This window comes from Aethina tumida, chromosome 1, assembly GCF_024364675.1.
Source record: "Aethina tumida isolate Nest 87 chromosome 1, icAetTumi1.1, whole genome shotgun sequence".
Taxonomy (NCBI): Eukaryota; Metazoa; Arthropoda; class Insecta; order Coleoptera; family Nitidulidae; genus Aethina; species Aethina tumida.
Window position 1 is genome coordinate 47,717,270 of NC_065435.1, and position 17,149 is coordinate 47,734,418.

The following is a 17,149-nucleotide window of genomic DNA, read 5'->3' on the forward strand; positions in this document are numbered from 1 at the left end:
TGTTTTTATTACCTATGTTACATTGGTAAATTATCAGGTATTTTTTATTTATATTTTGTGATGTTTAAGTTATACCACATTATTTCCCCATTGTCTCTCAAAAAGTGTAATTTTTGAATTCACATTCATAAATTGTATAATTATTTGTTATAGGTTTATACAAACATGCAAAAGATACAAATTATAATTCTTCAGTCGTTTTAATCATTATATAAAAATATGTAATAAAGACAAATATATACATATAAATTTGTTACATTCTATTTGGTAAATATTGCATCATGATTTATTTATGACACACTAAAATGTATGTAATAACCAAAATTAAAACAAAATATAAACTGTTTAAGTTCCATAAACAGATAATTGTTTAATTTTTTTTAAATATTTAATTGAGATGTATGAAAACTTCACTAAGCTATAATATGAAAATATATTAATTGTAATTTATCACTGGAATAAAGTCATTATTTTGCACTTATTATACAGCGTGTTAACGTTAAATACTGAATCATTCTATTCTAAGATGTATGTAGGTGTGAATGACATAATTTCCTTTACACATTTATCAAATTCAAATGATGCACTCTGATTGTTCGGATAAAGAATCACGGTTATTTTGGAGAATTTTGAAAAGTGTTAAAGGAAAATGTATTTCAGAATACTCCCATCTTCAGTATTTAAAGTGGAAATTTGAATGTACAACTTATGTAGCAAAACTATCTTTGGAAATATGTGAATATTATCATAACTGAAAATTATATAAAGCCTTTCGTAATTAATCTGGAAGGGAATTATCATTCTCGAATTTTAAACAATATGGTTGCATTTTAGTGTCTGGTCTGCTGATTTCAACATTATCTATAATTGATGACAGAGCTCCCTCCACTTCTATTACTGCATGTTGCAGATTTGTATTGTCAATGGTACCCAGGGATTCATCTAGTGACAAATTATTGGCCAAAATTTGTTGTAATTTGGCCAACGCATCATCTAAATCATTGTGGAATTGTCCAGGTCTTCCCCCAGTTGGGACTTTGGACGGTTCTATGATTGTTGAAGTTTGGCGACCTGAAATTTCGTATTTAATAAATTTAATTATTTAGGACAAATGAAAACATACCTCCAATCCAAGTACTTATATCATCCATTGTATAAGGTACTGTTGAATTGTTTGAATTCTGAAGTTTCATACAGACACCATTAGAAATAACTCTTGTGGTATCAGGTTTAGGATTAGCAAACTCTGTAGTCTGTATGATGGGACTATATACATCAAGCTCAGTACTTCTTACTCTTGGCCTGCAATTATCCACCATCGGTGTAGATTCTATTGCTCTCCTATCTTCAGTAATTTGAACTGGCTCTCTGGCTGAATTTAAATAATCCTTAAAAAATATGCATATTCAATTTTTTTGATGATCAGCATACAAGTGGTAATTAATTATGTACCTTTAAAATTTTTAATTTCTGTATTTGTAAAGATACATGATTTCTGTGCTCATCCAAATACTGGCGAATATCTTTTTCTGAATGATTACCTAATATTAACAATTGTTGAAGCTCCCTAAATCAAAAAGTGTTATTATATGAAAAATCACTTAAATTCTTATTGTTTTTACCGATTTTGAAGTTCCAGTTGTCGTATAATAACCTGTAATTGAACCTGAGGTGATGATAATGGTTCTATGTCACAAAGAGCATCAGTCGATTGTGCTTTAGAGAAGAAATCCTTTTCCGCACTAAAAAATTGGTAAGATAAATATTAGAAAACTTGAAATACAATTCCACTTACCACAGGGATTTAGTTTCTATAATAGAAACGTTATTATTTCTGTTATCATGTTTGGGGGCACATGGAAACATACCACATAATGTTTTAATTATTGCTTGGCCTAATTCAGTTGAGTTACTCTAAAATCACATAATAATGTAATTATCAAACTTATAAATTAAAATTGTTTAAAAGTTTTATTACCTGGCTACAGTATTCTCTCATAGGATGTGACAGCTTATGTGAATATTTAATTCGACCTGAGAAAAAACACCTTTGGCATTGAATGAATCTGGGACATTTAACACACCTATATTTTAAACCAACCAAGGGGCTCACTTTGCAGGTTTTACATTTTCCTGTGTGTACAACTGAAATAAAGCATCTTTAATTGTTTAGGTGTGTTTCATAGAGTTCTGCTTACCTGTTTCTGATATTTTTATTCTATGTAGCAGTGGGAGCCAGGAAATTATTTTAGGGCTTTTTTCTAACCAAGCAATAAACATGCTGTCATGCACACCGACAAGTCCTGGTGACTAAAATTTCCATCATATAAAATAATTTCATGAATATTATGTAACTTACTTTCAAGAAACAGTCATCAATTGAAGTATTTATAAGATGTTGTCCAAAACTAACATCTTCATGTAAGAAGCTAGTTATTTTTACAAGTTTGGACAACACACTCTGTAATCTAAGTCTAGTAACACAATTATTGTGGTCTGCACATAACACAAATATAAAACTGTATAAATCATTAACAGTACAATTGCTTAATAGGGCTAAAATTAATTTAGTCGAAGATACTTGTATTTTTCCCACTCTGTCACTAAAATATTAAATGTTATTTGTAGTTTAGCCAAAATTATTTCAATTAAATTACTTACTTATCATAAATATTATATAGAAAATTTAACATAAGCTCAGTTGCATGATCAACATCATTATTAGTGTGTTTTTTTTTGTTTGCTGCAAAATATATATCTGATAAAACAGCTTCTAAATCACAACTTTCTAGACACAAGGAACTTTCATTTACGCCAAGTCTATGCCTCTCAAATACCCCTGCAATTATTGATAAAGGCACTTCGTCCACTAAAAAACAATAATTTATTTCACATTCATATAAAGGAAAATTGTATAACATACTATAGAGAGCTTGTTGTAAAATTCGAAACTTCATAGCAACTCTGTAAATTGAGTATTTTATATAGTTGCATTCATCTAGTCTTTGTCGAATTTCAGAAAACTTTGGATGATCCCAGTGCTTCTCATTTGTTTCTTCACTGGAAATTAACACACAGTGGCATTATTTTTATATTTTTATTTCTCATAACTTACTTTAGGTAATAGGGAAACCCATTTTCATTCTCAATTTTTCTCCAGCTCATTTTGATCTTTTCTTTTTTTTTCTTCAACAGGTGCTTTAACAGTACAGGTGAATTAACCTAGTAAACCATTTAAAATACATTCCTCCTGCACTAATTTATCACAAATTAACAACACGCACATTTTAGGACGCACTTTAATTTATAAAATGATATTTAACCAACTTTAGAACTGAATTTGGCGAAATTCAAACCACAGATAAGACAAACGGTTTTTCATTTTTGTTTATATTTGCTTTCTCTCTTTGATTTAGTGTCGTCTAAACTGGCATCCTTGTTTAGCAGGTACCTGTGTCGTTGACGCCTACAAATCAAAATGTGTGTAAACCGGGTTGCATATATTCCACACTCTACATTTCAAATATTGTGGAGCACAATTCCATGTTTGTTTTGTATTTAAAATAAATTGAACAATACGATAATGATTCTAAAAAATAAAAATATTAATTAAATATATAGTAAAACATCTCCGAGTATTTTAGAAATAGGAAGTTTAAAAATTGTTATAATTAATTATTTCAACCAGTTATAATATTTTTTATTTAGACATGTCTCGATAATATGTGTGACATGTAATATAACATGCTTAAACAGTACTGATTGAGTATTTTTTATATGCTGCATGTACTCAATATAAATTTATATTCTTGAAGAAATTTTTTATTTAATATTTTATGTGTTAAAATAATTAACAAATATTTTTTTAAAAACCATCACTTTTGTTAGTAAATTTAAATCACAAGCAATAGGAAAAAGAATATTTATTAAAATTCAGGATTTATCAAAATTTCAACATATTTTTCGATATAGAATATAACATCAGGCATCTAGTAGATCTAGTAGAACAACTTAATTTTCATGAGGATTTGGCTGAAAGAAAAAGGCACAATATAAAAACAATCTTAATTACAATATTAAAAAACTTACAATAGAAACACAGACTCCACGCTGCTCATGTTGCCCAGGTGGACACCAGGGACAAGAAAGAACAGAATAGAAACTTGCAATCAGCAATACTGCTGCGAATAAAATTGTTGTGAACTGCATATTGACAATGATACAATGCATTAATCTACACTTAGTATTTATATTCTCATGTGTTACGTGTTACTCTTTTTTTACTCAAGTAAAATGATAAAATATTGAAAATATGTAATTAAGTTTGGTCAGTGGCGGTTCCAGGACTTTGTTACAGTTAATTTGTCGTGAAGGGGAGAGGCAAAGTCTTTTAGAAAAATTAAACAATATTAGATTTGGTGGGTGAAAAACAAATCAAAATTATCATGACTTTTACGTAAATATTCCTTTATCTAAAAAATCAAAAGTAGGTCTTTACACTGAGAGAAAGCAGTTTTAATTCAATTTGTCATTAAACAATCTATCATAAAATTTACACAAAAGCTTTTCTAAAATAGGAATAGATATAGTGCATTACATTGAGCAATGTAAAATTACCTACCCAGAAACAAAATCATTTTTTGGACACACCCTCTGTAGAGTAGCATAGCATTTCCATCAGTTGGGACTGTCCCTGATCAATTTTAGTTAATTTCTAAGACGCAGTATATAAGTTGTGTAATACTAATAAAGGTCATTGATATATTTGTAGCAGTTCTAAACAATATATAAATTTTATTTTTATTTCAAAATTCAGTACGATTATGTATCAGGTTATGATAAATGTTATACTTTTTGAAGTATGTTAATTCATAAATGTTTCTATGTTAATACCAAATTAAATGCACAATTATTTTTTACTTGTAACGTTTTTTTGGACCACATTTTACTTTGGAAATATGTCGGAAAGCGAATGGTCTGTTAGTTTTTGTTTTGAAAAGAATAAGTAAAATTTCCAATCTCAGCTTGTTTTGTCATTTGAGACATTCCTTAATATATTGAATCAATTTTTGTTTACTTGCTAGCAAATATATATAACTAGTTACATATTCAAAATATATAGAATAAACAAACATAAATAAAAATAATATTACAGTAAAATAAATCTGATTAATTTTTAGTACCGAATCCGGATCCCCAAAATAAACACATTTGTTTAATATAAAATATATATTAATAGAGTGTCATTATTATAAATATAATTATAATAATTATCAAAAATTTGTCAATGTATAAAATAGTAAATTAGTTTTTGTTGTCCCAGTCAGGTTCGATAATGTAATCCTTCGGCTTTGGTGGCGCAATGAATACACGCAATGGCTTTACGTACCTCCACGGAGGTTGATCCAGGGGTACTGCACTGCCACTCGGCCACAAGTTAGTATTGTAAAGCCAAAATAAAATATGCGCCATATACCACCAAAATGTTGTCAGCTGCTGGACTCGTCGGTAATTTTTTCCTGTGGTCCAGACAATCACATGGACCCCGGTCGGTTTATATTCGCATGTCAATTTCGGCACAGTGACCTTGTCGTAAGCACGTTGATGTTTAACATCTATCGGGTATAGTGCTGTACGTGAAATCTCTCTCACTGTTTTAAGATATGTGCATAGACTTCTGTACCGATGGTCTATGCTAGTGATGGTGTCCATGACCATCCAGAAGACATCATGTTTAGTCCACAGCCGCATCTTGAAAATCGTCGTTTACTGGCAAAAAACGTGTAAAAAATTGTATATTAGCAGTTATGTCATTTTGACAAAAATTTTGTGATGATTCTACACGGATGTTTCCATGGATACGCTTGAAAATTGTCGAACTGCAGGTTAATTGATTATTAAACTGCTGTATAGTTTGCAGACCCATTTTGTCAATAATTCAATGAAATTTTTGACAACGTACGGAAAAACTATTAAACAAAACGCCGGCCAAGTAATATTGTTAAATTAAATCAGTTTTCGCTTGTACTAAACACATCCTACACAATAATATCCGTCATGTATTGAGTGCAGTTGACATGTACACTACATCAGCTATCAAAATCAATATTTAACTATATCATATCGTAAATAGACATCCATCCAACTTGGTGATCGATGTTACGTTCCTGATTTATCTGAAAAGTTTACATAATACAATTACCACTTTGAATTTAATACTCCGGTGCCGTATTTAATTTAAAACACACTGCCAGTTTCAACATGTTCCTTTGTGCAGAAATCTCCGCAATTGGCAAGAAATATTTAAATGAAACGAAATTCACGTCGACCCTCTTTGGGGAAGGTAATTGAAGACCCTTCCCAAACGCAATTATAGGACTTACTTTCTGTTAAATAATAAATCCAATTTACAGCCACCCTTTAATACACACATGTGGATGAATAGATAAAGATTGAAATTTTAATTAACATGTATTAACCAATTTTAATAAAAAAAAAAAACAAGAAGTGTGATTTTAATTTCGTATTCCAAAATTTATGTGGAGCCGAATCTACCAATGCAAATTTGTGAAGTAGCCCGGTGATTACCTGGATCACATGTATTTTGTACATTTAAATTAAATTAAACGCCAAATAACATAAATTAAACTATCCGTCAATACATCTGTATATTATCAAATGAGGAACTGAAACCGAAATAATTTATTAAACACACTTTAATGATGTTCACGGTCCACGGGCAATTGTGTGCTTATTTTCCGCTGCGCATATGTGCGTAAAATTGCTCGTTCCCCTGTAAATTTCGCTACATCTGTTGCCGTTGCAGTTTTAAACTCGGAATCTGGGTTACTATGCGATTGGGTGTACGTTGTGTCGCGACGCTCCAATTAAGCACTGGATTTTAGTGCATGTTTTAAATGCACCCACTCCGATTATTAATTTGTATGCCTGATGATGCAGAATTTGATGCTTATAGGTGTTTAGCAAAATCAAGAATAACTATTAGTTAGGTACGAGCTCTTCCCAATATTTAGTTATAATTAGCATGAACGTGTTTGTGGAGGTGATTATTTACACTAACTCCACACGGATTTAAGGACATATACATAATTTTTGGGTAAACGAAACGAAATGTGGAAATTTGATAAAATCAATAGCACGACCAACAGATTATGGTGGAACGTTTTTGGCGTTATATCAGAGCCAAAATGAATATTCAATAAACACACGAGAGCAAAGAATACATTATCAATTAAAGAAGTAAAAGCAATTTAGATATATTCGGAAGATTTCTCCCTGAGGCATTGTTTTGGACTGGAGCCAACGCTCCCGTAGACTTCTAGAGTTATTACACTATACAGAGGTCGAGTCAAAGACAAAAACGAACTTTTAATTAAGAGCATCCCAGAATCTATGTTCAGTTTCTCATTTTCGGCGTCCTCTAAGTTCCATTAACTTTTAGTTATGCGAAAATACCTCTGTCTTTGAAGCATTTCAATAACACAAAATTCTTTTAATCGTCATTGTTGGCGAAAAGTTTCTCTATACTTGACTGAGTAAAATATAAATTAGTATATAATTAAAATGTCACTCTTGCTGTGAGGCACACAGCTTGTAATAAAATTTTTGTCATGCTGTTTGTTCGAAGGCAGACAATTTGGCAATGAAGAATTGCTAATTTATTTATGTTAATATGTCATTTGTTGTATAACAGCAACTCAAATTTTTCAATGAGAATTCAATTTTTTCTGTTATTCTATTATTAACTTATATTTAGTTATGTATATCTTCCACATTTCTTAAGTTCATCTTTGGTTACACATCAACACAACTTAAGCAGAGTTGCACTGTTTAGAAACTGTTTATTTCCTAGCACTTAAAGCGCCAGATCTATTGAAAATTACCATAAATCATGTCGCAAATTCTGGTCTAAATGTGCACTAAACCTGAAATTCTAGCACATCTATTAGGGGAATTTGTGTGTATATAAGTATGCCAGGCGCTTATGGAGTATTAGGGGGTATCCTCGTAGGCATAAGGTGAGGCAGGCCGTTCAGGGTGTTCATGTATCAGCGCCGAAGCCGGTAGAGGAAAGGAGGATCCGAAGTGGGTCTTATGTGATTTACTGTGGCCGTGTATCATCGACGTGACATTCCAGAAATATGTGTCCGACTCTGTGTACACCTATAATGTACGTCATACGGATTCTTATCGAAACCGTTCCAACTATTGATTTAGGACCAGAAATCATGCCGATTTTATACAATTATACCTCGAACTCAATTATTTTAATGCATTTTTCCTAAACTTCTTGTTGGATATACATTTTGTTTTATATATTTATTTATATATCATCCGGATATAACGATTTGTATTAATTTTTGTAAAAATAAAAATTTTAAACTCATGTAGTATAATTGCTATGTATTTATTTTTTCCATATTAGGTGATAAAACATTAACGATGACCTTGAATCAGTTTATTAGTACTAACAAAGACTCAGGTTAAAAGGTTATATCCGCAAAAGAAAAGATGAATATATTTAAACAACTTATCAGTCAATAAAAATGTATTAAATAACAACACTCATAAAATTAGTCTCTGATTAAATCTACATATTGTTTTAACATCTCCGGTATTTCCAATTTTGCAATTCCATGAGGTACCATACCATGTTCGATCATACTTTTTCTAACTGCACAACGTGCCAGATGTTTCAACTGCGGTGGGTTAATTCCAATCCTGTTCGCCGGCAAGATTCCTCTTTCCATTAATTTCAGGCAACTTTCTTTTGCGTTTTCATCGATTTTGTAAATGTTTTCCATTTTTAAAGATACAACCGCTCTTAATAAGTATCGCAGACAACGAAGAGTTCGTAGCAAATAGTTTCCACCGCGAGATTGTTGTATTATTAATTTTCTAACAATCCTTTCTGCGGCATCCTCTTTATCATATCCATTATAAACCGTTCCCCCATACCTAAGAATAATGAGTAACTGATGAGGTTGGTTGAGTTGCGCCGCAAGTTTAAGTGGAGAGCAAGAAAAACATTTTAGTGGTACGTCCATGAAGTTGCGCTGATGTGGGTCTGAACCAAATTTTAATCCGCACTTATTAGCCCTTAAACTAAAATACATCAAGGCCTGATAGTTTTCGAATTGTGAGTCCCAATCGGTGTGCCAGAAAAACGGTGCAGTGTCGCGGAAAAATATTCCCATGTACAATCCTTCAAACGTATTCTGACACTGGTACATGCTTAAAAGAAGTTTAGCAAACGTTTCATTGTCGGCCAGTTTCAATTTGAACGCGACTTTCATGGCTACACATAGATGATGATGCTTATATGCATTCATACATTTTCCACCATCGCAACATTTTGTTTCGTCGTGGTACGTCAGTAAATAAGACACTGCCTTATTTAGATAAGGTTGAACGCAACATTGTCTATCTAAAATGACTTAGTTGTTATTAGAAGCAGTCATAAAATGACATGTTAAAATTTTACAAACCTTTCGCTTCATTTAATAATGCTTTTGTAATATAATCAGTCATCAGTTTTTTTCGTCTTTCAATCACAAATGAAGATTTTGGAAGACTTTTGAATATTGACAAATATTCTTCCATAAATTGCTCCATATTGTCCAACAAGTCAAATATTGAGGTCATTTTGTATTATCTAAGAAAACGGGCTAATAATTCAAGATTAACGTATTTTCGGTACTTACTTAATACTTCTTATAAATTGGCATTCATCTTCAGATTGCTGTACACAAAAACTTTTGAAAGGATCTACTGCGAGTCCTTCATAATTTAGACGTAGTAATAAATGTTCATAACCATGGAAATGTCATTTAGTTGACACATATTGTTTCTAATGGAATCTAGATACGAATAATCTTTTGTTTTTTTACTTTTCAGTGATGTCTTTAACAATATGTCTTGGCTATTAAAACTTTGTGCCAAAATAGTGCACATTTTGGTATTAATCTATTATTAATTTAATCAAAGATAAAATATTTATAAACAATTTATTAAATACCAGAAAGAATACATATTCAACCAACACAGTATTAAAAAAGTGTGGGAACGAGAACAATATAATACAAAATTAGTCTTTGTATAGATTTATATATGACTTCAAATCATCTGGTATATTTAACTTCTTAATTCCTTTAGGTATCGTACCACTTTGGATCATACACTTCCTAACTGCACATCGCGCGAGATGCTCCAGTGGAGGAGGGGTGATTCCAACTCTGTTGGCTGGCAAGATTCCATCATCGACTAATTTACGTGAATTTACTTTATCATTCTTGTAAAGATCATTCAATTTTAGCGAGGGAATGGCTCGTAATAAATACCGTAGACAGTTAAGAAGGTTAGTATAATGATATCCGCTGCGAATTTGTTGTTTGGACACTTTTTTCACAAGGTATTTTGCAACATTTTCTATATCAGCATTATTATAAACAGATCCGCCATATCTAAGAATAAAGAGTATGTGTTGAGGCTGGTTGAGACGTGCTGCAAGTTTTAGGGGACTGCAAGAATAGCATGTTATTGGAACGTCCATGAACCGATAATTGTCAAATTTCAATCCACATTGATTGGCTTTTACACAAAAGTATTTTAAAGCAACTAGGTTTTCAAAATTAGAGCTCCAGTCGGAACGCCACTCACAAAAAGTAGTTTCCATGCGAAACACTCCCAAAAACAATCCTTGAAAGGTCTTTTGACACTGGTACATGGTCAAGAGGAGCTTTATAAATGTTGATTTATTTTTCAATTTAAATTTGTACGATAGTGTCATAGCGACACCTAGGTGATGGTGGGTAATTACATTTACACAGTTCCGTCCAGAACAACATTGTGACTCCTCATGGTGCTTTAGTAAGTGCAACACCACCTGATTCAGATAAGGTTGCACAGAGCATTTTTTTTCTAAAACAATTCGTAAAATTGGTGAAACATATTTAATGTTTAAAGCCTACGTACCTGTAGCCTCTATCATTAATGCCGTACAAATATGATAAACCATATGTTTTCTTCTATTGTCTACTACAATTGAAGTTTGGTTATAGCGACCTAATATTTCCGCATATTTATCCATAAATCGAACCTTATTTTGCAATAAGTCGAACATGGACGTGAATCCAACAATCTCTGTATTCATTTTGTGACACCTGTAAAGGATAGTTAATTAAATTTCTAAGGAAAAATTAAGACCATTGTGATAAGAAGAATGGTAAGAAAAAAATAATTCAAATTTGCTATAAATGAACGTACTGGTTACTGCGCAGAAGAATTACTGACTCTACAACACAGCAAAACTTTTGAAGAGGTTCACCGAAGTAAAAACCACTTACAAGCTCTAACATACAATTGTGTTAATAACAAAAGGAATTTGGATTCTTATTGCCGATAAGGAGTCTGAAAGAAATTACCTGGTGTGTTAAACTATCATATTATAGATAGACTATAGAAAATTTTGAGGTTAGAATCCTCAATCGAGAAATTTTGAAAATTATAACGTTATTTTGTGGTACTTACTTGTTTACAAATTCAGAAGTATCAAAAATCTTACTCAGAGTTTATCGCTTTCGCAGTTTTCGCAAAACTTTTGAAAAAAATCAGGCAAGGGATTTCTATAACTTGAACACCACAACATTATGCAATCACAACCATGGTAACAACCGAAGGCAACTAGATTTTACAGTTGTGTAGGTTTTCATAGGTATATTGACCTAAGAACGATTATTAATTTCACCTTTTATAATCATTAATAATTATTTAATTAACAAATATTATTAACTGCTTGGTAACTGATAGGAATTTTAATCTTCGCAAATGTTCAAATACGGTTTCAATGTTCTTGGAATATCTAAATGTTGAATTCCAAAAGGAAGCTTACAATTTTCTGCCATTCTCTTTCTGACTGCACAACGTGCAAGGTGTTTCAATTGTGGCGGATCAATTCCGCATCTGTTGCGTGGCAAAACACCATCTTTTACCAACGTCAAGAATCTACCACGGTCCTGCTGTTTGTTTTTGGTGAACTTGTGAATCTGTATTGAAGGTATGGTTCTTAAAACCCAACGAAGACAAATAATAAGCGACGCGGAGTATGTTCCTCTGTCATGTCTGAGTCTCAGTATTCTTCTAATAAGATATTCAGCTGTATTTTCCTCATCATAATCATTGATAACCGAAGCGCCATGCTTAAGGAGCATTTGCACCTTGTCGATTTGACCGAAGTGTGAAGTGAGCTTTAGAAGAGACGAAGTGTAAAATTTGATCGGCACATCCAAAAAACAACGCGGGTTGGGAGTACCGAATTTCAAGCTAAACTGATTGGCTCTGTTGAGAAAATAAAAAACGGCTTTTGCATTTTCGTGCTGACAGGTCCAATCAGTTTTCCAGTCAGCGTACAATTGGGGCACTCTCTCGCCCACAACTGCACCAATGAACAATTTTTCAAACGTATTCTTGCAACGATACATATTTAAAAGAAGTTTTGTGATGGTTGCCTTATCCTCCAATTGTGTAACATAGGCCAATTTCATGGCCACGTAAAGGTAATGATGGGTACATCCGTTTAAACACGATTCTCCACAACAAAAATTGTTATTTTCGTGGTGGCTTACTAAAGAATACACCATCATGACCGCAAGAGTTTCGATATCAAGTCCGCTTCCTAGAATGGCAAATATTTTAGTATAATGGTAGATCCCCCCATCTTTTTGCCTTGAATAAATCAATTATCTGGTAAATAGTGTTTTTTTGCTATTTTTTATAAATTTTCAAGTGTAAATTTATGTCTTAAAATAAAACACGCCGCATTTCACTATTATGTTGTCTTCCGATTTTGGTTTTAGAAACAATTATTGGCTAAATACTAAAGAGATAGTTATTGAAAATATGCTATTTTTCAATTATTGCTTCTCAGGTTACATCTGGTGTGGCTAAATTCTGATTTCATATTAAGTAGACACAAAAAGCCCGTCAAAGTGACATTGAATACATACGTACTTTTGGAATGTTGTGATATGGTCCTATTAAGAAGAGCGACCATATATTTTTTCCTGGTGTCTCTGGGGTACGGCGGTGATTGCAGCGTGCCGTAGATGTGATCATAGCATTGAATAAATGTCGACATACTGCCCCAATACAAAGAGGTGAATAATCCTAATTTGGCAAACTCCATATTTAAAAGTGACTATTTCGTTGCGTAGTGATAATCATCAAAAATTGACAACTATTCAATAACAACAACAACAACAACAACAACAACAACAAAATTTAAAAATATGAGGGAAAATTATTAAAATCTAACGAACCGTATAATTATAAATTTAGGGACTTGCATCGAATAGACATTATGTTTATCAATAAAACTGCATATCTGCTGTTATTTTAAAACATTAATAATGCTGTTTCCTCTGTAATTTTTAGCAATAATATAGGTGATAAAAAAATGCTATTTTATATTAATAATACATATAGTAGTAACGCATCTCTCAGATAAATTTAAATAAGCTTATATCATTCACTATATTTTCCTAGTAACTTAAAAGTTTAATTCAATTTTAAATGAAAGACGCCACATTGAATGAAGCAAAACTAGAAGTAACAAATGAGATTTAAAAACAGTTCAAGATATTCACGGTTCATTCTTATTAAAATATTCTGCCATATTGCCGTATTTTTTATCAGGGAATTTTAAGAAGCCCATCACAAAGACGAAACCTTTATTCTGCATAGAACATTGAAATGAGCGTTATTTTTGCAAGTGAAATAAAGGAATGGGATGGTCTTTCAGTGTTATCTGTAAAAAGCACATTTTCCCTACTTATTTGTCAGAACTGAAATAAGGAAATGACATACGCTTTAATAAGAGACCAATCTATATAAAAGTTTTAGGTCTTAACTCAATTTGGCTGGCTCCTTTTATTGCGTAAACTGATTTCAAACATTATTTTAATCCCTCCTTTAAAGACAGAGAAAACAATCACTTCGGTTTCTACATCACAATGGGCGAATTTCATCATATTTTTTTCTTATTAAATTGACTTATCCAAAGATAAGGTAGATGGAACGAGGAAATTCAATTATAGTTCTCGGACCAATAAACTCAGAGGTCTCTTCATATTTCCATTAGACTAGTAGGGACTTATATAATAATATATGCATTTCTTCTGATGAATTGTCGTTTCTATTGAAATTTAAAACACAAACAAACAAAAAGGTTTATTATTAGAAATACGGCGCTTTTTTTTTAAATACACTTTAAGTCTTGTAAAAAACTAAATATGTTTAATAACATTTTCAATATTTTTATTTTGACCAGTATATTATTTGAATATTTGACGGTCAGTTTTTTAAATTTATTTTATTTTTTATATATTTACATACAAATAAAGACCATTGAATTTCTAGTCCCTTCAAAGACAAATTTCCACTAGAAACTCAACATTTAGAGGATCTTACTAATGTTCTTAAAGAAGAATGACGAGCTATAGATCAATAATTTATTCATTTACTAAGAGTAAGGTTAACGATTTGTTGATATTAGTTTTGTTATTGGTTTTGTTGTTGATACAATTTTGTTTATTTTATGAGGACATTATAATGTTTATCAAAACCTAATTAATCATTTTATTTAAATATAAACTTATAATCACTATTACTTGGAAGTATATTGTGTTTGTAATAAAGTAAAAAAATGTTATTTTAATTTGTTCACGTTATTATTATAAATAGTTTATAATAATATATAGTTTTATGTAGAATGTGTATTTTCTGAGTCAAAAAATAAAATGTATTATATAAACGGCATAAGGGTATTGTGATCTATGTCGCCATTAGCGAAATAATAGGACGAATAATATATTATACGATCTCCTGGAATGGTCTTCATTATATTTTTTTGCTTTCTATCGGCAGAGTCTCAAAGATTTACACTAATGAGACTCCTTATGAATCTCTGTAACTATATTTGGACATTTTTTGATAAATATAAAGATATAATACTGACTAATTAGACTTTCACTCCACTTACTGGGAATTGGATGTCAAACTTATATCTTCCTTATTTTAACAAACAAATACAGTATCGGACAAAATTAAAGCCACTTTCTTTTTATTTATATACTAAACAATACAAACGAAAATAATTTTTGTTTTACTAAATAATAAAACTCACATATATAAATTATGTTATTTATTGACGAAACATGACACACGACACGTTAATGATGAATTTTTATCGCGACAAAATTAGATCGACTCTCCATAAAAATTAAAAATTCGTCCAGTATCCCTTATTGGCTATAACGTCCTCATATCTTTTTGGCATAGGCGAGTTTAATGAAAATTATTTCCGCGTCTATATTGTTCCAAACATTTTTGATTTGTTCAAACAAAATTGCTTTATTTGTGATGCAATTTGCTCTTATGCTTCTTATGCAAAATATCCCACAAGTTTTCTATTGGATTAAAGTCGGGAGATTGAGCTGGCCACTTTAAAATATTGATTTTTTGTTGAACAAACCATACTTTAACAAGCTTGGCAGTGTGTTTGGGGTTATTGTCATGCTAAAATATAAATTTTAACAGTATTTCCCATTCACAATAGGGTAGCATGACATATTATATTATGTTACAATAGACAAAACGATCCATTTTGCTTTCTATTTTGTGAATTGGACACAAACCATCCCAAACCATATCACTGTAACCTTCATGTTTAATAGTTGTTGTAACATATTTTGGACTAAGTCTTCTGTTTTTAGGGCGACGAACAAACTGTCCACCACCTCTTTTCTCCAATCTCTGTCTGCCCAGTTTCGATGCCTATGAGAGAAAAGAAGTCTTGCTTTTCGATTCATTTTTGAAAGACACTATTTTTTTGCTAGACGTTTTCCTGGCACCCCTGCCACCACTAATCGACGCCGAATTGTCCTCTAACTAATTGATTTGTCTCTTAAAATCTCTTAAAAATTGAGTTGCGGACATTGAATTATTTATAATAATCATTTTTATGCGACGATCTAATGCTCTGGAGGTTTTTCTGTTTCGCCTACCTCGTTTTCGATTCTCCATACTTCCATGAATTCAAAACATTTTAATTGTTTCTGATACCACTTGTCTTCGATACAAGAAACTGTTTAGTTATCATTTCTGCGATCTTCCTGAATTATAGGCCACAAATATTAACCATATAAATATGACTGAAAAATACTCAAATCGCTTTAATTTTGCCGCGTACAGTTTTTTTGTTTTCTCTCTCCTACTGAACGTGAAAAATGTGTGGGATATGATAAAATAAATTAATGTTTTAATATTTAGTCTTTAAGCATTTTATTCAAGATTTAAAATCACTTAATTTCGACCGATACTGTATGTTTGTAAGTTTAAGATATAAATATGAAATACAATATTAATTGTTAATTAAAATTTTTATTTAATCAAATTTAATATTAATCACACAAATAATAAAAAACTCTCATAATCAGCTTAGGTTAAACGGGGAGTGATCTAATTTTGTTCGTAATGAAATTACTTACATATCGTGCAACCAAAAAACTGATAATTACGTGATATTTCTCAATTATAGAACGCTAATTCTGAAATGAATTACAGTCCGTGGTAAAGGTTAAACGCCAAGTGCGTATATCAAAAAGTTAATCATGCCGGACTCTTAATTGGCATTTCACAAACACCAATCATTTTTAATAAACTAGAAGGTTTATCTGCCGTGTCCGAGGCGCCCACACAAAGGAATAATGAAATTTAAAATAGTACTTTTTTTCCGAGGACGACTGTTACCGATTCAACCACTCCACCCGGGCGTACTAATCGTCGAATTCCCAATTTCCAGTCGCACAACAGTAATCAGCTCTATCATGGTTTAAAATTTAATTAAAAACCCTTCAGGACTAATCCACTTTTACGTAAGTTGCTCCTGAATACTATTCATGGACCCAGTATTTATTGGGCTTTGCAGATCCGAGCCAATTCTAATTTTGCGCTATTTTTTTTTGTTTGTGTGCCTTCGTATTTATGAAACAAATTTAAACGGATCGAGGATGCTAGACACATGCCATGTTTGCTTGGTTCAACTTTATTATGGGCGCACGTCATAAATCGC

At 31.6% G+C, this 17,149-nt stretch overlaps 3 protein-coding genes and 1 long non-coding RNA gene across 7 annotated transcripts; all 4 read right to left on the minus strand.

Moving 5' to 3' along the window:
- Positions 1 to 2: 2 nt before the first annotated feature.
- LOC109597593 (utrophin) lies at positions 3 to 3,632 on the minus strand. Of its 3 annotated transcripts, none has more exons than XM_049966440.1 (12): positions 3,517 to 3,632; positions 3,116 to 3,466; positions 2,924 to 3,060; positions 2,662 to 2,869; positions 2,360 to 2,603; positions 2,199 to 2,310; positions 1,979 to 2,145; positions 1,796 to 1,914; positions 1,623 to 1,742; positions 1,453 to 1,567; positions 1,124 to 1,388; positions 3 to 1,071 (listed from the first exon to the last, which is right to left on the minus strand). In XM_049966440.1, exons 2-12 carry the CDS (start codon positions 3,163 to 3,165, stop codon positions 779 to 781), a joined length of 1,830 nt encoding a protein of 609 aa, XP_049822397.1. In that variant the 5' UTR covers positions 3,166 to 3,466; positions 3,517 to 3,632; the 3' UTR covers positions 3 to 778. The 3 variants fall into 3 exon arrangements, with proteins under 3 accessions (XP_049822397.1, XP_019868891.1, XP_049822396.1); XM_020013332.2 differs by having other exon boundaries at positions 3,116 to 3,222; positions 3,285 to 3,547; XM_049966439.1 differs by having other exon boundaries at positions 3,116 to 3,547.
- Positions 3,633 to 3,908: 276 nt separating this feature from the next.
- On the minus strand, positions 3,909 to 4,215 carry LOC126266584 (uncharacterized). Its single transcript, XR_007548896.1, has 2 exons — positions 4,090 to 4,215; positions 3,909 to 4,032 (listed from the first exon to the last, which is right to left on the minus strand). It is a non-coding gene; the product is annotated as an uncharacterized LOC126266584 (long non-coding RNA).
- Positions 4,216 to 8,551: 4,336 nt separating this feature from the next.
- On the minus strand, positions 8,552 to 9,807 carry LOC109597596 (uncharacterized). Its single transcript, XM_020013335.2, has 3 exons — positions 9,726 to 9,807; positions 9,510 to 9,676; positions 8,552 to 9,448 (listed from the first exon to the last, which is right to left on the minus strand). Exons 2-3 carry the CDS (start codon positions 9,664 to 9,666, stop codon positions 8,595 to 8,597), a joined length of 1,011 nt encoding a protein of 336 aa, XP_019868894.1. The 5' UTR covers positions 9,667 to 9,676; positions 9,726 to 9,807; the 3' UTR covers positions 8,552 to 8,594.
- A 207-nt stretch (positions 9,808 to 10,014) lies between these two features.
- Positions 10,015 to 13,149, minus strand: LOC109597598 (uncharacterized). Of its 2 annotated transcripts, XM_020013336.2 has the most exons (5): positions 13,030 to 13,149; positions 11,551 to 12,694; positions 11,287 to 11,430; positions 10,996 to 11,183; positions 10,015 to 10,941 (listed from the first exon to the last, which is right to left on the minus strand). In XM_020013336.2, exons 3-5 carry the CDS (start codon positions 11,376 to 11,378, stop codon positions 10,109 to 10,111), a joined length of 1,113 nt encoding a protein of 370 aa, XP_019868895.1. In that variant the 5' UTR covers positions 11,379 to 11,430; positions 11,551 to 12,694; positions 13,030 to 13,149; the 3' UTR covers positions 10,015 to 10,108. The 2 variants fall into 2 exon arrangements, with proteins under 2 accessions (XP_019868895.1, XP_019868896.1); XM_020013337.2 differs by lacking the exon at positions 11,287 to 11,430 and having other exon boundaries at positions 13,030 to 13,147.
- Positions 13,150 to 17,149: the final 4,000 nt, after the last annotated feature.

Coding starts and splice junctions, on each gene's coding strand:
- LOC109597598 (XM_020013336.2), bottom strand. CDS start 11,378: ATGTTAGAGCTTGTAAGTGGTTTTTACTTCGGTGAACCTCTTCAAAAG. Junction 11,184..11,286: donor ATTCTTCTGCGCAGTAACCA/GTACGTTCATTT, acceptor TATCCTTTACAG/GTGTCACAAAATGAATACAG. Junction 10,942..10,995: donor ATTAATGATAGAGGCTACAG/GTACGTAGGCTT, acceptor GAATTGTTTTAG/AAAAAAAATGCTCTGTGCAA.
- LOC109597593 (XM_049966440.1), bottom strand. CDS start 3,165: ATGAGCTGGAGAAAAATTGAGAATGAAAATGGGTTTCCCTATTACCTA. Junction 3,061..3,115: donor GGGTTTCCCTATTACCTAAA/GTAAGTTATGAG, acceptor GTTAATTTCCAG/TGAAGAAACAAATGAGAAGC. Junction 1,072..1,123: donor TATAAGTACTTGGATTGGAG/GTATGTTTTCAT, acceptor ACGAAATTTCAG/GTCGCCAAACTTCAACAATC.
- LOC109597596 (XM_020013335.2), bottom strand. CDS start 9,666: ATGACCTCAATATTTGACTTGTTGGACAATATGGAGCAATTTATGGAA. Junction 9,449..9,509: donor ATTATTAAATGAAGCGAAAG/GTTTGTAAAATT, acceptor AAGTCATTTTAG/ATAGACAATGTTGCGTTCAA.